This window comes from Arctopsyche grandis, chromosome 9 (assembly GCF_051622035.1).
Source record: "Arctopsyche grandis isolate Sample6627 chromosome 9, ASM5162203v2, whole genome shotgun sequence".
In the NCBI taxonomy this organism is placed as follows: Eukaryota; Metazoa; Arthropoda; class Insecta; order Trichoptera; family Hydropsychidae; genus Arctopsyche; species Arctopsyche grandis.
In genome coordinates this window covers 22,991,115-23,012,255 of record NC_135363.1, presented here as the reverse complement: position 1 = coordinate 23,012,255, position 21,141 = coordinate 22,991,115, and the positions used below count along the sequence as shown (strand labels likewise).

The following is a 21,141-nucleotide window of genomic DNA, read 5'->3' as shown; positions in this document are numbered from 1 at the left end:
CGCATGAACAAATTAGTTCCTTTGTCGATTTGCTATTTTTTGTACACTATAACAGGATAGATTGGTTAGTGTATGAACAAACTAGTATGTATATAAACCAATGAAATCATACACTCGGACTGTAACAGACATCGATGCTTTGGTAAGTCTTCATTTGAACACATTGGTAGTAAGATGACTAACCCTTTGAATAGTTACCGGGATAGGATATTACCAATATTTTGGATTCGGGGCTATTTGATACAACACAAATTGAATTTCAATATAATGATGAATATTTTGTATGGTATAAATATTTATTATATTTCGTGGCACAGAATGCATTTCGCATTCTTAAAATATGAACATAATTCGACTATAGATTCAAACGTAACAAAAATAAATAGTTTTTAAAAATTCAATACGATTTAGATCGTTTTCATCGCATTTACTTTGAACGTCGAAGTAAATCGTGGAAAAGTACTAGAAATCAAATATTGACTTCATATATTCTGAAGATTTACTTCAAGGCTATATTAATTATATTCTAGAATAAATAAATTTAACAACAATAGATGGTGAGTGTGCAGTTTGAAATGTGATCCATCACGTCTGTCTGCGGTTGAGTTTTGGCAAGTTTTCAGTCGTCTCTGGTTCGGAACATTTCGACCATGCTGAAAGAAACATAACAATGAAATGAATAAATTAGAAGAACTGGAACGGAAAAAAATAGAAAGTTCGACGGTTACATTATTAAATTGGGGTTGAGAAATTGACTCGTGTCCACAAACTATAATGATTGATGAACTATAATTGTAGAACAATAGTCAATGTGACGTTTATGTACACTCACGCTACCGGGTAAAATGATCGCTTTTTTAGATGACCGTGACTCTAATGCTTTCAGCGTGAAAGTTGACCGAAGAAAATGGCTGAAAATTACCTTGGAAATGTGTAATTGTCATCAACGTCATCCAACACTCTCTTGACACGACAACCAACGTCTTCACACCCCTTTTCTTGTACGGAATATGTCTCCACTGCTTGACGTAAAAATGTAGCCAAAATGTTAATCCTTTCAGACATTTTTCCTATAAAAAGAAAAAACAAACTTTCATCAATATTTAAAGTCTTGTCGGAAATCAAATACAACTTAGCTTAATTGCACCCAAAAGTTAACAGTTCTTGCAATTTAATAGTTAATACCTTCTTTGCTGGATACAGACACGGTTCTTTCCTCCTCATCGTCCTCTTTGCCCTTTTTAAGGTGTATCAACTTGGGTATAAACATTAACAGGCACACAATAGCGATGAATTTGACGATCTTCTTAAATATAACGACCTTGAGTAGAATCTTAGCCAAGGTTATCAAATCAAATTTGAAGTCAAATTTATCAAAGAACGAGGGGGCTTCGTAAGGTACTCCATATACAGGCTTAGGAGGTCCGTACATGGGATTTGGATGGCCATAAGAATGTGAAGGGGCTCCGTATGCATGATGAGGAGCACCATAGTGTTGACTGGGAGGTCCATATTTTTTAGGAGGTCCATAATTATTTTGAGGTAAGTAACTATCCGCCAGAGCGTTGTCGTTTTGGGGGTAGTAGGAGTTGGCTGAAGAATCTTGAGCTGCGTATGAACTGTAACCAGTCGGTTCAGCATATGGTCCAGTGTCGTGTGAAGAATCTTCTCGTCTGATCGGAGGATTTGTTTTCGATGGTTGTTGGTTGCTGTTGGCCGTCACATAAACTACTCCTTTATCTGCTTTGGCCGTTTTTCGTGAATTGGCCAATGCTGCCATGTAAGAATCTTGTAACTGTCTCGGTGATGTGGCATTTTTGTCGTCCTCTCCGTTGATTGTTGTTGTTTTTAGCAAAAATAGGAAGCACATTAAAGTACAGCTTCTCAATAACATCTTAAATGTACTGATTGAAAGTGGTGCTCTCAAAATCGTCTCACTCGCGATATAGCAAGGGTCGCAAGTACGTCGAGAGCAGTCAAGAGATGATTCAGCAGGCAGTAAATGCTAGTTGTGGGTATGTCGAACGACAGCAGCAGACTGAAACTGCTATCCTCGCGAATCGAACATATAAACAAAAGACTGAAAGATAATTGAGAGGTCGGTTCCGCATATTTCACTTTAAAAAGGATAGCAGTGCGCCGACGTCGCGTCTCGCATGCTAATCGGAAACAATGTGACCGACAAATCAACGAACAACCGGGTCGCCATGTCAGTAGGGTCGTCGACGACCCAATTGCAATAGGACCAAAATCGGAGGGATGCACGTGCAACGAAACTTGGATCTATTGGGTTCAATTGAGACCGATAATTGATTCAACTTTGATCGTCCGAAGAACAGGCAAAAGAAGTAAAACAACCACTAGTACACAAGTCGAAGTGTTGGCTTAATCGATCTGTGGACCCTTTGACGGTACCCATGTAAGGAATACTAATCTGAGTTTGTATACTAATAGAATACTAATCTTTAATGTGCAGATTCCTGCCAAGCATCAACACTACACTCTATTTTATAATACACCCATATATATAGGTACTAACTCGAAAAAATTGCATGCCATAAATAATATTCCGTTTGTTACAGACATTAAGAGGGCTGAACACTAGCGCCTTGTCCATACAAACGTATTAGACTTCTCCCTTCCTCAATGATGGCACTAGAGAAATTATTTTTTAATATGCTATAAATATCCACTATTGGGATGCATCTATCGTTTTATTTTTTTGATTAGTTATTTTTTATATGAGCTATTAGCATCGCTTCTTTTTTACACCCACGAAAAGAGTCCAGCGTGCTTATTTAACGTTCGATTTAAAAAAAAATACGCGCACAGTTGCACAGAAAATATCTTTCTCATACCGATGATGAATTTTTTTTAAAAATTGGTCCAGTTTTGAAGGAGAAAATAGGAAAATACGAAACCTCGATTTTGTCGATTTAAAATACGTATTATCTGGTCGAAGCGCAACTGTCGCATTCTTATATACATATATATTGTCGCATTCTTTCAATATATACATTCACTCAATATATATATCGAAGAAAGGAACGGCAATAAAATTAAGGTTTCGGGTGTACAGCTCTCTTAATGTGTAGATTCCTGCCAAGCATCAACACTACACTCTATTTTATTTATATTGGTGCTAAAAATAATTTATAATACACCCATATATACTAACTTGAAAAAATTGAATGCCATAAATATTCCGTTCGTTACAGACATTACTAACCAACTAACCAGTAGATTTCATGACAGAATCACTAATGAGTAATAACCATACTAACACACTTGTGAAGAGTCTCGTTGATTTCAACAAAATGTCTATACCCTTCATGTATAAACACAGATTGCCTAAATACAATCTGCTTTAGGTCATCGACTTTAGAGAGTCTTTAATTAATATTATGTATTAGATGTATTATGAGCATTTATAAGAATTGTAAATAGGTTTTTTTTTCATATTATGCTGTGCATTAACGTTAGAATAATATAATACTATGATTACTAACAAAATTAAATTAAAATTGTAAAATAGAAAATGATCAGTAGATTAGTAGTTATTAAAATAGATATAAGATGTATTGTGAACATAATTTCGTAATAATAAAAAGCATTTAAAAATCAAAATCAAATTATTGGCAGAAGGAAAACTCTGGATATCGACTCCTTTTGGTTGACAAGATTTTTTACACTAAGGAGCCTCTAACATATGCGCAATGCGGACTTTGGCAAAGTTCCTATTAACCCTTTGAGTGCTGACGTCTTTTCTGTTGAAAGCCCGCCACGCTGAAAATTTCGTCAACATTTCCAACTAGAATTATTTAGAAATTCAATAGAAAGCAGGTATAAAAATTGTAGCTAATCCAAACAAACCCTAGATAACTACGGCCGAGGATTTCGAGTTTTATTATGGTGTGTTTAGACTCTTTAATATATCTTGCAACAATATAAAATAAACAAAAGAAGTCTATTAATGAATGTATTTTTCCAAAACTAGTTCCATCTTCTTCATTCTTGTTAAAATTTAATGCTCACAATCTAAATGCCACAATAAAAAATTCTCAGCAGTTAGGGATTTCCATCGGGAATAAAATAGTATTTATAAATGTTGACAAATGAATGACACGGATTGCAGGACCCATGTTAAATGAATTTTTTTCAATGCTACCTGGAAAAGCTTAGCAAGTAATATTATGGTTTACTTTGTACAAGGTGTCTTAAAATAAAGTTTATATTTAGTGGATCGATTAAAAAAAAAGTAAGCCGTGTATCGAAAAAATGTTTATTAATTATTAAAGTACACAATTTGGGAATTTATTTCTTAGAAATAATACCGTCCAAATGTAGACCCTCGCGTTCGCGGCACTCATTTAATCGAACAGTAAAATTATTTATGACGGCTCGGCAGGTGGACTCAGTGATGGCTGCCATTTCGTGACGGATATTTTTTTTCAAATGCGCCAGGGCAGTCGGTTTATTGACGTAAACTTTAGATTTAAGATAACCCCATAGGAAAAAGTCCATAGGGGCTAAATCAGGACTGCGTGGAGGCCAATTTATGTCACCTCTCCTGGAGATCAGTTTGCCTGGGAAATTTTCACGAACTCGTGGCAGAGACGTATTGGACGTGTGTGACGTTGCTCCGTCCAGCTGGAACCATGTTCTTTGGTTATAGCCAGGAAAGTTTTGCAGTTCAGGCACCAAGAAGTCGTCTAACATCTCCACATAACGCTCTGAATTCAATTATAAACTTTCTTTTGACACACCCTGTACATGCTCAAAAAACAACGCCTATCAGCGTTTTACAGGTCCATGGACTTGTTGGCAAAACGCCGATCGGCGTTGGTCAGCATTCAAAGGGTTAAACAAAACACTTTAGCTGAACAATTTTCTATTTCTCTTTTCACTATCAAGTAGATATCTATAAATTTACAAAGATTACTCATATATACTTATGTACACGATATTTTAGGGCGAAAACGCACTGAGTGGTATGGGACGTCATGTGTCCTTGGCGACCCGCTGTGACCGTACACAGTGGGTGTTCCCCCTAACTGAATTCGGCTGTACTTGCACGTGCAAAATGCATAAGTTTGGGAGGTCGCACGTGTATGCATATCCATGTACTCTAATATTATATTTGTTTTTATATAATGATTTATTTGTTTCATATTTTATTTTTATCTTTGTTTACTTCCGTTTTGTTTTGATTCAAATAAATTTAATAAAAAATCAAATATTTATTATTAGATTCGCCATGTTTAAGCTGTTTATATTACAAATACTGAGCGAAGCCGGGTAAAACAACTAATATTTTTTAAAAATAATAAAAATGTACGGGGGGCGGAAGGGATAAAATGGTGAGGTTTAATAACACGACTATTTAATATGACGGCCGGGAAGGAAAGTGGAAGCCACTAACATGGTCGAATCAATGATGACAACCCAAACTCGACCAAGTCGTAGAGTTCCTACACATGATTTTCATTTAATAATTCGAAGAATAATATGCAAAAAAAAGCAGTAAAATTTCACAATTTCGCAAACGACAATCGTTGCCACTAAAATCGCGAATACGAAATATCTGGCACTTTAATTCTCGTTTGCTGTGTCTCTCGATGGGTGTGATTTTTGTCACCTAATTGTAAAAAACATGAATCTCATAGGAATGGGACTCAGAAGGTTTGAATCGGAAAGAATCATTCAAATGCTTCAAAATTTAAAACTGTAGAATTTTAGGATGTAAAATGCATAATTATTGTCAATAGAAAGTTAAACTAAAAGAAGTATGTTTATAATAGGAAAATAATTGAGATACCTTCGAGATTCAAATTTAAGAACAATCCCAGTATTCAATGAGTAGCAGTAATTATTGTGAAATCAGTATGTGCAGAATCCAAATTGAAATTAATACCAACTTCTGATTCAAGACAATTTTGTAGTGGAATTGCATTATATGTATGTATATGGCAACAAATATACATACATACATACATAATTATCTGGATCAGAACACAAAATTAATTAAAAACCTACTGGGTATGAATTTAGAATTCAGTTGAGCTCCAATCAAAAAATTACAAGTGAGAATGTTTCATTTATACATTGTATGCATGAAGAGTTTCACACTTAACATTACCCTAGGTCAGTAAGAACGCCGTTAGTAAAAAATTTTTGTAGCGTGTCCTGATTTTCTACTGCCATCGTTATATCAGGAGCAAGTGCTTACAGCATTGGTATTCGCAAGACGCGACTGCATCTTGAAATTGTAAATCTATTTGACATTCTCAGATTCCAATGTTCAACTCGACTGTCAATAGTTCAAATGTAGGTTTCTAACACTTTACATACGGAGGAAATGAAAACTACGATTGGAGTTATTGTAAATATAATAAGATACCATTCAAATTCAAAAATATCGTACATAATTTCTTAAAAATTGTCATAATTCAATTAAATTAGAATATAGTTTGTAATAGTTATAAAAATAGGATTCAATTAAAACTTTTCTGCTAACTCGAGTTGTCGCTCAGTAAAAAATAAATGTCTCTTCTTTTTAACCGATCCATTTTCTTCTGTGGCAGCAAAAAATGAGCTAATTCTTTTGGATCCGGTTTTTTTCTTTTTCTCTTCCAACTCTTCTTCATCTTCCCATGTGCAAGAAAAAGCTAAATCTTTCAATGCGAGTTCGGCTGTAGACCAGCTAAATCGAACTATGTCTGGATATCCAAATACTTGATCAAATTGATTTTTAATAAATTTTTTAGTGGTTGGATCTGAAATTTTACATTAAAATTATAATTTTTTTTCAATTTTTCAGAAAAAAATATCATCCACAATCAAATAAGTAAAATAAACCTGAAGGGTATCCACTTCCAAAATCTTTCTGTGTAAGATTTAAACCTTCCTTGAATTGCCAATCTCGAAGAGCCCTGTCTCTCGTCACTTTAGCGACAATACTGGCTGCTGAAACTATCGGATATGTAGAATCGGCTTTTTTGGCTACCTAAATAAATCGATCAACGTTATCATACAATTGTATAAACCATAAAATATTCGATTATATTCATAAAATTTTGGCAACCGTGATTTTGTAATTTGGGAATATTTGTAAAAGTTTATCTCGGTACTTTTCCGGCGGGCCAACGGTGTCAACATAAACTTCAGTTATATCCACTCCAGATTCTGCAGCTTTCTTTATTAAATTGATCGCCGAATTCATTGAAATCTGAATCAAGAAAAAGTTAATTGATAAATGTATGACGATATTTCAAGTCAAATGCAATCAAATATAACCTCATTTAGTGAATATTTGGCTCGTTGAAGCATACAGTTGCTGATGTGGTTTGGAGTTATGACGTCGACCATCCAACCAACTTTGTCAATTACATTTTCATCGTTCAACATTTTTTCGTATATCACTTCTCGCTTCTCTTCAGTTAAAGTTTTGGAATCGGCGCAACCTAAATCTTTAAGGATGGCCGCTTCTGATATGGGGCAAAATGCGATTCCATAAACCATTGGACCTGAAATAGTTTTGAAAATATATTTAAATATTACAAGTAAATGTGGATTTTGGATGAATATTTTACGGAATTATTCAGAGCATACCTAGTACGGGTCCTCGTCCAGCTTCGTCTACCCCAAGAATGCAGGGACCAGAGGGCAGAGCACCCCCCGTTAACTTTAAATCGACCATTTTAATTTCACTTAAACTATTAGAATCTACACTCATTTTATCTTAATATATTAAGTTTACTACGACAATCACAAAACACATAACACATAAAACGTCAATATAGGTTTTGCATTCCCTCCAATTGAATTGACAGTTTGGTGTTAACATAACAGTATTATAATCGACCAGCAATATTATCATAAACATTTTTTTTAACTCTAAAAATACGATATACTAGTCGTATAAATTTATTGAATACATATTTATTTTAAATGTGCCGAAGAATATGTACTGTATTTCAACCCCCCCTCCCCCCCCCTACAATTCTGGCTACAGCTGTGAATACTAGTTGTATTCAATTAGTTTTCATAGTTCTTAGACGATGTTCTGTATAATATCGATAATCTGTACGTAATAAAAAAATATTTTGAAAGCATCGTCTCAGACGTTGTCGTTAAACTGAGTGGATGAACGCAAGTTATAGTTATTTTAATCACTTTTGTGAGCTGGTCAAACCTAGGGTGACACATGTTTGGGATTAGCTTAAATAGCATAAGGACCATTTCATTTTTTTTCACTGTGGCTCATGTAAAATTATAAAAAGTCATAAACTAGTAACGGAAATCCGGAACTCGGACACTGCATTGAAAGAATTTATACTTTTTCGTGGGTGCACATTCTGATCATAGCTTATGATCTAACTTATGAACAAAAGACAATGTACCAAGATTTAAACCAAAGGTCTGTTCATACCTGTTCATATTTTAAATTTTTACGGAAATATTTAAAAAAAAATTGTCCATCATCCACAAGCTCCTTATACAGTTTCCAAAACTCTCCTTCGGTTTTTCTATTTTTTAACATGGGATGCACATCAAAACTCCTTCGTGCTTTTGTATTGCCTTCTTGAGCTTCTTCTTCCAACAAAAACGCGATTATACATAATTTTTCGTTCGATAAACGCCGAAACATTTTTACTGACTTGTATTCTGTCGCGTAGCTACGAATGCACGTGTATGCATTCATATTGTAAGTACTCGACAATACGACGTAAGCAATATTGCGCCGTATCGGCATGGCCTGTAATTAAGTAAGCCGATTTTGCCTTGCACCCGGCCAAAGTGCTGTGAACGTGACGTGACCGCGACGTGTAGGTAGATATGAATAGAAATGTAATAAAATGACATATTTGAAACCGAGTAGTGCAGTGCTGAGGCCGTGCAGTGCTGTTAAGTATGAACAGACCTTCATTCGTTCATCCCCCATAGCTTGTATACCCAAAACTATAATAAAACATAATTTATTCAAACATACTACCGTATTTCCACTACTGGACACGTCAGGTCCCCACAGACGAATCTGTCTCAAAACAACATGGTGGCTGGTTATGAGATACATCACAACTCTAGGCAGTCCCCATAATACAACAAATACTTTTTAATTTACCCACATTCAAAATGGGTTGGTGATTACTGGTCACAAAGTCACTAAAATCTCTATAACGGAACATGTGGCAGCCGAAAAGTCCATCATACTAACGATAACTATCATACTAACGAGAACTTGAGTGCCAAATATTGTGTATTCGCGATTTTCATGGCAAAAATGGTCTTTGTAACCATCGCAATGAATAATCCAATTACCATTAAAAATACCTCTCATAGTTTTATTTTGTAATTTCTGTATTTTTCCTAAATCTTGGCCATTGGCTATGTCCATACTACCGATATCTACGCCCGATATTTTCGAATTTTCCATATTGCAATCTGTGGTTGCTATTTAGGAACTGGTTATGGAAAAATTCCTAAATATCGGGTGTAGATATCAGTAGTGTAAACGTAGCCAATGGCTACGTCCATACTACCGATATTTTTGAATTTTCCATATCCAGTTTCCATATTGCAACCTGTGGTTGCTATTGTTACGTACGCCGCGGATTAAGCGAATAGAATCCCAGAGACTGTGTGACCGTTCAAAGATTATCTGTAACGGATATCTGTTAACGGATTAACTAAATGCATACCGTGCGACTGGTATAAGTGGGTTTTAAGGATTAGCGACAAGCTAAGTGCATGAAACAATGATTGCACTTCTCATACCGTGGGAATACATATCCGAATACGTGACTATACAGTAGGTAAACAGATTAGACGTCCTGAGAGATCTACCCCTTATAAGGCGGTACGTAAGCGATCTCAGATCATTCTGGACTTAGCCGTGACACTGCGTGTATCTCCTTAATCATCAATAAATGCTGTGAAACGACTGTTGGCCTTTTACTTGGATCCTCCACCCACCCTTACGCAACACTATTTAGGAACTGGTTGTGGAAAAATTCGTATCCGAATACGTGACTATATAGTAGGTAAACAGATTAGACGTCCTGAGAGATCTACCCCTTATAAGGCGGTACGTAAGCGATCTCAGATCATTCTGGACTTAGCCGTGACACTGCGTGTATCTCCTTAATCATCAATAAATGCTGTGAAACGACTGTTGGCCTTTTATTTGGATCCTCCACCCACCCTTACGCAACACTATTTAGGAACTGGTTGTGGAAAAATTCGTATCCGAATACGTGACTATATAGTAGGTAAACAGATTAGACGTCCTGAGAGATCTACCCCTTATAAGGCGGTACGTAAGCGATCTCAGGTCATTCTGGACTTAGCCGTGACACTGCGTGTATCTCCTTAATCATCAATAAATGCTGTGAAACGACTGTTGGCCTTTTACTTGGATCCTCCACCCACCCTTACGCAACACTATTTAGGAACTGGTTGTGGAAAAATTCGTATCCGAATACGTGACTATATAGTAGGTAAACAGATTAGACGTCCTGAGAGATCTACCCCTTATAAGGCGGTACGTAAGCGATCTCAGATCATTCTGGACTTAGCCGTGACACTGCGTGTATCTCCTTAATCATCAATAAATGCTGTGAAACGACTGTTGGCCTTTTACTTGGATCCTCCACCCACCCTTACGCAACACTATTTAGGAACTGGTTGTGGAAAAATTCGTATCCGAATACGTGACTATATAGTAGGTAAACAGATTAGACGTCCTGAGAGATCTACCCCTTATAAGGCGGTACGTAAGCGATCTCAGATCATTCTGGACTTAGCCGTGACACTGCGTGTATCTCCTTAATCATCAATAAATGCTGTGAAACGACTGTTGGCCTTTTACTTGGATCCTCCACCCACCCTTACGCAACACTATTTAGGAACTGGTTGTGGAAAAATTTGTATCCGAATACGTGACTATATAGTAGGTAAACAGATTAGACGTCCTGAGAGATCTACCCCTTATAAGGCGGTACGTAAGCGATCTCAGGTCATTCTGGACTTAGCCGTGACACTGCGTGTATCTCCTTAATCATCAATAAATGCTGTGAAACGACTGTTGGCCTTTTATTTGGATCCTCCACCCACCCTTACGCAACACTATTTAGGAACTGGTTGTGGAAAAATTCGTATCCGAATACGTGACTATATAGTAGGTAAACAGATTAGACGTCCTGAGAGATCTACCCCTTATAAGGCGGTACGTAAGCGATCTCAGATCAATCTGGACTTAGCCGTGACACTGCGTGTATCTCCTTAATCATCAATAAATGCTGTGAAACGACTGTTGGCCTTTTACTTGGATCCTCCACCCACCCTTACGCAACACTATTTAGGAACTGGTTGTGGAAAAATTCGTATCCGAATACGTGACTATATAGTAGGTAAACAGATTAGACGTCCTGAGAGATCTACCCCTTATAAGGCGGTACGTAAGCGATCTCAGATCATTCTGGACTTAGCCGTGACACTGCGTGTATCTCCTTAATCATCAATAAATGCTGTGAAACGACTGTTGGCCTTTTATTTGGATCCTCCACCCACCCTTACGCAACACTATTTAGGAACTGGTTATGGAAACATTCGTAAATATCGGGTGTAGATATCGGTAGTGTAGACGTAGCCATTAAACATGTTGAGCACAGTAGCACAATTTGCACAATGACACAACGTGTCATTGTGTCAGCTTGCACAAAAAGGGCGAGTTGGTTGGCATAATAAAGCGCTTGGCAGCAGTGGCGAAAAGACGCCGACAAAGGAAGGGGTCGAGGGCAGTGTTGCCGGGTGGAAAAATTGGGCGCGCGTCGACGCTGACAGCTGCCGTTCGGAGCGGAGGGGGTTTCGCGCGAAGGCCGCCACCGCTCGGAAGCGACTCCTCGTCGGTCGGAGGGGCCGAGGGCGAAGGCCGACGTTTGAAGGACGGCAGCTGGAGGGCGAAGGCGCGCTCGGGGCCGACGCGCTCCGTACGTATTTTTCTCGGTTGGCAACAAATGTCATATATTTTTAGACCGCGACTACATGTCATTGGGGCGGCGCGGCTCCCGCTGCAGCTGCAGCCGAGTGTAGAGTTAGTGGTGGTGGTGTCGGTGCAGTTAGAGAAGGAGAGGCGAGCGGGTGCAGGCAGGGGGCATGCAGCGGCCGTGGCGCGAGCTCTCGTGGCAGGCCATCCAGGCCATCGTCGGAGTCAAACTGTCCGTCGACGTGCTGAGGTTCGACGACCTCTCCTCCAACAGGCACGACTCCGACGTCGAGATCATCGAAGACGACAGCGAGAATGACAGCTCGCCCCCACCCCCACCGCACTCGCACCTCCTCTCCCCTCACACGCCCCCCTCCCCTTCGTCGCAGCTCCTCGGCACGCCCCCCCGCCTCACCGACGACTCGCCCCCTTCAAAAGCCTCGCTCACCAAAAGCCTCCCCCCCTCCCACACGCCTCCCTTCATCGAGTCGATCCCCCCTCGCACTCCGACTCCACCCCCGACGCCTCCCCGCCAAGACTCTCCCAAGACCCCGCCGGCGTGCGACGACAACGACAACTCCATCGACAACAGCCTCTCCATAGACGAGTATTTAGAGGTGACTCTGTTCACCGACTCGGACTCCACGCCGCCGCACGTTTGTTCCCACTGCGACCGGACGTTCCCCACTCAGACGGAACTGACGGCTCACGCCTGCCCCGCTCAAAAGCCCGCCGCCGCCGACGACAAGAAGCAACACGGTTGTCACGTTTGCGTTCAAAAGTTCCCCACGTACTACGAGCTGCGCAAGCACATCAACACTCACTTCCCCGGCATGCTAGACTCCAAATCCAGCTTCTGTCACCTGTGCCAGAAGGACTACACCAAGACGGGGTTCATGAACCACTTGCGCAAGCACACGGGCGAGCGGCCGTTCGTGTGCGAGCTGTGCCGCAAGGCGTTCTCGCAGTCGAGCAGCCTCTCTATACACATGAAGTTTCACTTGAACGTGCGCAAGCACGTTTGCACCGTGTGCGACAAGAAGTTTGTCACCAAATCGGAACTGTCCAGGCACATGACGGTGCACACCAAGCAGAAGTCGTACTACTGCGGCGTCTGCGACAAGGCCTTCACCCGCTCCGACAATATGAAGAAACACGAGAAAACACACGGGTGACGAGCACTCCCTGAGAGTAGGGGACTGGTTTAGCTTTATAACTATTTTTTGTCAGTTGCGACTATATATATTATTTTTGGAATTCTAGTTTTTTAATTGTGTGCGAAAGTTTTTCTTTTCTATTTTATATGTATTTTATAGGTTTTGATGTATACAATTGGGGTTGCCGATTATCTATTATTATTTGAGATATTATTCTTCAAGCCACCGATTACGGTAATGGAATTTAGCTCAACACATCGGCTCATACTGAAAACCGAATTCTGCAATTATATTATAGCAGTAGAAAGACGTACCAATAATTATAAGACCTTCAAAGGTTCTTGTACGCCTTGGTAGCTTTACTTGTTCAATCTATACTAAAATGACATATAAATTAGTATGATGTGTGTTGAAACGTTGAGCTAATCTGTCTATTATTGTATTATATTATGATTCTCGACAAATTTTTGTAAACTCGGTGACCCAATCGACAGCGAAGGTTGTAAAAAAATATGCCTTATTAGCGAACACGTTTCCAAAGATGTCTATTTTATACGGCAATTTTTCAAATGTCAAAGATAAATTTTTTTAATATATTATATATTTATATACAAGTAACTTATTGACACCTTTTCATTGTAATTTTTAACATTTTATTGATATATATATATATAAAGTACTGTTGAACGGAACTGTAAACCATCACAATCGTCAATTTGAATTGATCGTTTTAATTGTGCAAAACCAAAGTGTCTCATATTATTGAACAAAAGTATCGTAATCGTGTCTTAGTCTATATATTTTGATACCAAAATTTTTAAAATTAATATTTATACATTTAAAATATAACACTAGTCAAATTTAAGAATCTTTTTAAGACATTTCTTATTATACCGATAGTCGGAGCTCTTTACAGAACTCGTGTCCATCGTTGAAGCCAAATCCAGATCTAATTAATGCGTTGATTTCTAATTGTAAACTGTATCCTTACTTTCGGTGGTCCGGTTTGTATTTTTGTAACACCGACTCGTATGCATGATTCACTGTTTGAAGTCGCCGACTCACTTCTTTGAACCATTCTGTACGATATTTGTAACTCACATGTATGTATCATAAAATGTAAGTGTGCCTAAAGATATACAGTCAGATATACCCGAAACCAAATTTTGATATACGTATTCAAATGTGATAATGTTTAAAATTTCTTCATTTCACTCGAAATGACTATACTTTGTATGTTGTTTTTTTGCACGAAACCAAATATTTTGACGCCAAATAATATAAACGGATTTAAAAATCGCCTTTGCACAAATTACAGAATGTATTTTCAGTATTCTAGTGTTGATTAACTGTTGTAAACATGATATTTTCTACGTCTATGTACTCGATATGTGCCTTTGTAATGATGTTACATTTATTCAGGTGTTTTTGGTGAGGAAATCTTTAATAACGATATACTCGATAGCCCTTATGGTTTTGTGTAGACAAAGCTCACCAATAGTATATTCTGCGTTGAATGTGTTAATTGATAGTAATGTGGAAACTTTATGATGCCCTTTTTTTCTATATACAAGTTACCTATTGTTAACGAACAAACGTCGCTAATGTATGAATATAAGCAAACGGGCCTGTATTAAAATTAGTATTGGAATGATAATTAGGTTTATTGGAGGGGAATTTTTGCTATATACACTTTCTTAAGACTTTTAAAATTTTTGCTGTTTAATATTTTTGTCAAAATATTGATGTTTAAATTGAATTTAAAAAAAAAAAACCAAAGCACAATTATTTATAACCCAAAACAATGCGTGTTATTATACAAATCTGTTTTTAGATAAGTTTTGCTATTTATACATGTGTGATGTTGATAATTTATAAGTTAACGCATATAACAACCATTTGATTTTTATTTGTAAGCTATATATTGCTATGTAATAACACCGGAACATGAATCGTATAGATATGTATTTTTTTTTTTTCAAAATTTATAATTTGAATTTTTATTATATTATTATATTATATATCGCTTTGCGAATGCCATATGTAGGCTTAGGCTTGAATTTGATCCTATTTTTAATGCATTATCAAAATTTATAATTAGTATTTGAAGATAAAATGTATCGGTTACCATCCAAATGTTCTCCAGTTTGTTCATGAACCTACTAGTTTGGTCATACTCGAATTATTGGTATTATTTAAAGTGTTAACAGTCAAAAGCTAACTTCAAAAAGACTCGCTAGGTTTCGCATAAAACTTTTATCTGTTAAAACCTTTGTCAAGTCAAGTATTGCAAGTACATCAAGTATTTAGAAGGAAAATCCTATGGAAACTACATTGCTAAAATTCCGGTTTTCGTTAGTTTTTAAAATATTGCAACCTAGGGTAAGTATGTATATGTTACAGTAAGAGTGTAAAGCTCGCTGATGTATACATTGTCTAGTATGTGCATGCATCGTCTAATACAACAGTTTACATGGGAGACACATCTTTACTCTAACTTAAAATCATAGTTGTAGTTGTAAAACTTATACAATAGATTGAATCTTGATAATTATTGTCTATTTCGTATCAATCCAAAAATAAATACAATCGGTTCCATTATTGAGCGTAAAATTCGTTAAAAGATTAATGTCGAAACCAGCTTGTTTGTCAAACTTTGATCAGAAAATTTACCGATGCACAGCGGTAAGTTCATGAACTTTCTAGCCAGTGTATACCTCATCTAGTAAGATTATCTGTGAAATCTGGCGTTGTAAGCCGTAGCTAAAAATCAAAGCTAGTCTATGCATTTACTAGACCAATGTATACATCTGCGAGACTTGACGCTTTTACTGTAACATTTAAATAGAGGATGAAGAAACGATTGAGAATACTCAAACTTATGCCTAATAATGTGCATAAACAAACTAGGTCGTTTGTCAATATGTTCTTTTTTTATACTATAACTGGCCTGATTGGTTTGTGGGTGAACAAACTAGGTCAATTTGTTCTTTTCTGTACATGAACTGGCCAGATGGGTTCGTAGATGAACAAACTAGATCGTTTGTCAATTTGTTCTTTTTTGTACACTATAACTGGTCGGATTGGTTTGTGGATGAACAAACTAAGTCGTTTGTCAATTTGTTCTTTTTTGTACACTATAACTGGCCGGATTGATTTGTGGATGAACAAACTAGGTCGTTTGTCAATTTGTTCTTTTTTGTACACTATAACTGGCCAGATTGGTTCGTGGATGAACAAATTAGTATGTTTATGGACAAACGTAATGTAGACTTGGACTGTAACATATCAAAATTTAAAAACAACAGCAATAATTAAATACATAAATTACTCTCGATGCGACCTTCGCTCTGAAATAGTGAAATGTTTCAATGGTATAGAACTGTTTATTACCAACAAAAAAAAATTAATAAAAAAATTTTTTTAGGCAATTGTTATAATAAATATAAACTGATATTTTTTTTTGTCCAAAAGTGCCAATTTTTGTACAAATATTTGATATAATATTATATCTATGTAGTTATCGAGGCACCTGTAGTTGACGATTGGAATAACGAGATAGCGGGTGCTAAATAAATATTGTTAGTAATAATGATGGTATAAATTTAGAAAGTATCGATATCCATATCCAAAGTTGCCTTCTAGTAGTTGTATTCAGCGAGCAATAAACGTTTTAAGATGGCCGCCGCGTTTCAAACGTTGCGCGTTTGTATTTTAGTCTTTAATTCGACGGACGGTTGGTCTGGGGCGCGAACACGATCGTACCGTGCGAAAGTCTGTGAGTTATCAAAAAATACCTAAGATTTATCAATTTCTAGTTATCACTTAGTTTAGTCTAATTTTAAGCAATATTTATTTTGTATGTATAGTTTTTACACAAAAAAAAAAGATTGCATGACTCGGTTTTTCTTTTTAGTTTAATTGTGTAAAGGAATTTTGAGAGCAATTTTAGATTGTTAGTTTTTTTTTGTCAAACAACACAAAAAAAATTACAAGACTGACCAAAAAAAGTTGAGGATGTTCTACAAAAGCAAAGTCAATAATTTTTGAGCACAAAGGGGTGTTTACTCGTTTTTTTTTTGTATGAAGATTTTGTCTTCATATTGAATATATTTATACACATGCGATGCACCTTGTTACAAACTCATGACAATTAGACGTTAAGAATATTTCTATGAAACAACTCTTTTGTAAAGTAATATATAAATTATATATTGTATTTCATGCGAAAATTACATGTAATTTATTTTCTCATATTAAAAAAAATTGTTTGTTGATTTTTTGTGTTTTATTTCTTGAACGAATATACGCCTCATTTATTCCTCACCATTATTGATGTATTGAAATCTGAGGCGGTTATGCTATTCTTCTTCTTCTAATGTCTTGTTCGCATCTGGACATTGGCGATCAGCTCGTCGATTATTTGTTGATATCTACATGTTTCGAAACCAAAACAACTTCTTCCTGCCAATCCATTTCCTACCTTATATTTTCCCCAGGGTTATCAAACGGAGAAATTCATATCTTGGAGCCTGTATCATATATCCGAGGTACTCCATCTTTCTCTGCTTGATGACAGAAAGAAGTTCCTCGCCTCCCCTTATTATGCTAAGGACAGCTTCATTTGTCATGTTATAAATGAAACTAAAACATTGAATTCCTGAACCCCCTAATATTTAGCTTTTGGTTTTAATATTCCTTATGTACATATGTATACTCCGATGCATTCATCTTAGCAGTGCGGATCTCAATTTCTATTCGTCAATGAGCTTCGTTTTCAACTTTCGGATCATTTTAGCTTTGAATAGCCAATTGGAATTGGAAATCTCTTTTCCTACTGCCAAGATAAATGTAATTTGTAAGTTTCTTATATTTAAATGCATGTTGAATGTATGTAGAAGTGTATTGTACCTTTTGTAATAAAGAAATCTCTTTTTGCTACAACAGATTTTATTATCATTTGAAGGCAAATACTTATTATGAAATAAAACAATGCGGTGGTTGAAGAGCAAACCAAAGTCTTTGAGCAACTCGTTATTAGCTCTGTATAAGGGCGGAAACACACTGAGTAGTACGTGTTTTCTTTAGATACTTTAAAATTTGTAAAAAAACGCAGCACCCCTAACTCATATACATGGTACACAGTCCCAAAAAATCACCCCCTGAAGTGTTTTCGGTGATATTTTATTCTTGTATTTATTCTTGCTTGACAGTGATCGTTAACGGTGAATCCCATATTTGAAGAAATGCAGGAGAAACTTGTCGGTTGTATGTGGATATGCATTCACGTGCGATCTCCCAAATATATGCATTCTGCACGTGCAAGTACACCCGAATTCGGTTTGGGGAACACTCAATATCTATAGTCACAGCGGGACACATGATGTCCAATACCACTCAGTGTGTTTCGCCCTAATTACTTTCAGTAGCGGATTTACACGCGGGTTGAACAAGGGACCTTAGCATTTTTTAAAAATACATTTTTAATGAATTATAGCTTTTCTATACCAATCCAATGCGACATCACGAAAGTTGCATCACTTTCTGAAACGACAAAAAGCGTTCTTTATTTTGCTAAATGCATCTCATTTCCGAGAAGCTCCATATTTGTACTTATTGGCCAGAACATGTTTATAGCAGGTATCTCATTATCCACGCTTTTAAGTCGGTGTGCAAATAACGTTTTACTTCTATGGTTCTCAAAATATCGCAAGCGATTGTAAAAGTCAATGCGTTTATGCGCGCACGTGCGCATTTCCGAAAGTGCGCCAAGCACAGTTTCGCCGTCATTCGGTAGCCGACAGAAAATTTTCAGTCTGCGAACGACGGTTGAAATGCCCAATATAAATCGGGCATTCTAGCTTCCACCTTCTTGTGGTCTGCACCGAACAGATTCTATTATTATAACAAATAAATCTGTTAGTCTATATGTTTTTCTTTGCTATTTTGTATTATATTGTAGCGTAGGGGCGGGTTCAGGATCCAAATGAAAGGCCAAAGTCGCTTCACAGCATTTATTCAACGTTCCTAAGGTCCACACAGAACCACCGTTCACTCCAGAATAATCTGATCTACCGTGTGTACCTCCTTAAAAATAACAAGTTGCACATCACAGCTTCCCCGGTCTATTAATGTGTCTATTCTCTAGGCACTTAAAGGTCTACCCTGGCGAGTCTTGTTTAAGCACGCACTCACCCAGTTCTGTGAAAACTCCAGCGTATCCTTTGTTCGGGTACTTACTGAGTCCCGTTAGCCTAATCCGGGGTCTCTATTACTCACCCACTAATTCACTCTCACGTTACAATATATTTTATGCCCACACAATCATACTCGTATGTATGTAAATGGATTTATTTGCAGCCTTCTTTATGTGCCTTAAGAAAAAATGTTATCCACTCTTATTTGGATTTAGCATTTATCCACTAGTATGTAAGTACTGCAAACTATTGCCCGATGTTCAAAAAGTGAACTTAAATATTATCTCTCGGCCATTGTTTCAGATTGTAATGTCTCGGCTGAAAGGGTTGAACGCTTATGACTTGCACAAGCTTCTTATAAACGAGTATGTGCTGACTGAGAAAGGTTCGACGAAAATTCTCAGCCGTGACACTTCCAGAGACAAGAGAGACATCGACGTGATACGAGAGAATCACCGGTTTCTGTGGGACGACGAGTCTGCCGACACGTGGGAGAAACAATTGGCAAAGAAATACTACGACAAACTCTTCAAGGAGTATTGCATATGTGATCTAAGCCGATACAAGGAGAATAAAGTAAGACTGTTATATTATTATGTAATAAAACTATTGTCGTTGAGTTGTTACAATGAAGATTTTTCAAGGTTGCTCTCCGTTGGAGGATCGAACATGAAGTTATTGCCGGTAAAGGTCAGTTCGCATGCGGGAATAAAGTGTGCAATGATAAAGAAAGTCTCCGGTCTTGGGAAGTGAACTTTGCTTATGTGGAAAACAATGAAAAGAAGAATGCATTAGTGAAATTGAGTTAGTATTTGATACTGTTGGTGTTTATTTTTAATTCAGTTTGATGTGAAATTGTTTGTTTTTAGGACTTTGTGTTGAATGTTCGGCAAAATTGAATTATCATAAAAAGAAAAAGGAAATAAAACGATTGAAAAAGTCAAAGAATATGCCAAACGTTGCAGGAAGCAAGTCTGATGATGATGATTTGCGAACGGAAGTCATGTCTAGTACGGAATCAGTCGAAGCATCTACTTCTGAAGTCAGTCGGCATAAAAACGTTCCTGTCGAAGAGCCGTGGAAGAAAGGTTTGATCTTTTTGCAATACATTTTACACGTGTATCGAATTTGTATACATTCTTAAATTTTATTTCAGGACATGAACCCGAAGAAAAAACTAGAGAAGATGAATTCCAATCATACTTAGAAGACTTGCTCTTATAATGTAATTTCCGAGAGTACAAATCTATAAAATAAAAACAGTTTTTACAAAACAATGGCTTTATTTATCATATCATACAAACATATGGTATAAATTATGCCTAAAATTCTAATCCATATGACATACAGGAAGAGTGTATCTAAGTAACGATTTAAAATGTCAACAATTACACAAATCACTGCTGGCCAAAAGAGAAAATTACAAATAGGTATATATGTACTATATTAGTTCTCATTTGACAAATACAATATGTGAATTCATATCGTCGGCCAGGCGTATTGTCAACTATGCTGTCTAAAACAGCGTTTCTCAAGCTGGTCTCATACAAGTCTGTTACTGAGAGTTGGCGCGCTCTCGTACTCACACAGAAGCGTGCGAAAGGGACGGAGCGTCTTTTTGCTATTGAATGCAGTGAGACAACACGCCATACATCATTTGTTCGCGCCAACTCTCAGTAACAAACCTGTACGTGTGATATTCGCTACATGGAGAGATTTAGTGCTTGTAACGCAGTTTGAAAAGCGCTGGTCTAATAAAAATCTAACGACTGCTTCCTGTATGAGTATAAGATTTCACAAT

At 37.1% G+C, this 21,141-nt stretch overlaps 4 protein-coding genes and 1 long non-coding RNA gene across 6 annotated transcripts; 3 read left to right on the top strand and 2 right to left on the bottom strand.

The window, feature by feature from the left end:
* Window positions 1-281: 281 nt before the first annotated feature.
* Window positions 282-1,894, bottom strand: LOC143917316 (uncharacterized). Its single transcript, XM_077438800.1, has 3 exons — window positions 1,186-1,894; window positions 923-1,070; window positions 282-653 (listed from the first exon to the last, which is right to left on the bottom strand). Exons 1-3 carry the CDS (start codon window positions 1,892-1,894, stop codon window positions 620-622), a joined length of 891 nt encoding a protein of 296 aa, XP_077294926.1. The 3' UTR covers window positions 282-619.
* Window positions 1,895-6,372: 4,478 nt separating this feature from the next.
* Window positions 6,373-7,847, bottom strand: LOC143916398 (ribonuclease H2 subunit A). The gene is made up of 5 exons (XM_077437490.1): window positions 7,612-7,847; window positions 7,297-7,526; window positions 7,085-7,228; window positions 6,859-7,006; window positions 6,373-6,776 (listed from the first exon to the last, which is right to left on the bottom strand). Exons 1-5 carry the CDS (start codon window positions 7,733-7,735, stop codon window positions 6,499-6,501), a joined length of 924 nt encoding a protein of 307 aa, XP_077293616.1. The 5' UTR covers window positions 7,736-7,847; the 3' UTR covers window positions 6,373-6,498.
* A 3,920-nt stretch (window positions 7,848-11,767) lies between these two features.
* On the top strand, window positions 11,768-20,694 carry LOC143916387 (protein FRA10AC1 homolog). Of its 2 annotated transcripts, none has more exons than XM_077437471.1 (5): window positions 11,768-11,990; window positions 19,644-19,916; window positions 19,985-20,144; window positions 20,210-20,428; window positions 20,497-20,694. In XM_077437471.1, the coding sequence occupies exons 2-5, from the start codon at window positions 19,650-19,652 to the stop codon at window positions 20,562-20,564; spliced, it is 714 nt and encodes a 237-aa protein (XP_077293597.1). In that variant the 5' UTR covers window positions 11,768-11,990; window positions 19,644-19,649; the 3' UTR covers window positions 20,565-20,694. The 2 variants fall into 2 exon arrangements, with proteins under 2 accessions (XP_077293597.1, XP_077293598.1); XM_077437472.1 differs by having other exon boundaries at window positions 11,801-12,006; window positions 20,497-20,610.
* Window positions 12,157-13,161, top strand: LOC143917315 (uncharacterized). The gene has a single exon (XM_077438799.1). It carries the CDS (start codon window positions 12,157-12,159, stop codon window positions 13,159-13,161), a length of 1,005 nt encoding a protein of 334 aa, XP_077294925.1.
* Window positions 15,962-17,413, top strand: LOC143916473 (uncharacterized). Its single transcript, XR_013260979.1, has 2 exons — window positions 15,962-16,121; window positions 16,320-17,413. It is a non-coding gene; the product is annotated as an uncharacterized LOC143916473 (long non-coding RNA).
* Window positions 20,695-21,141: the final 447 nt, after the last annotated feature.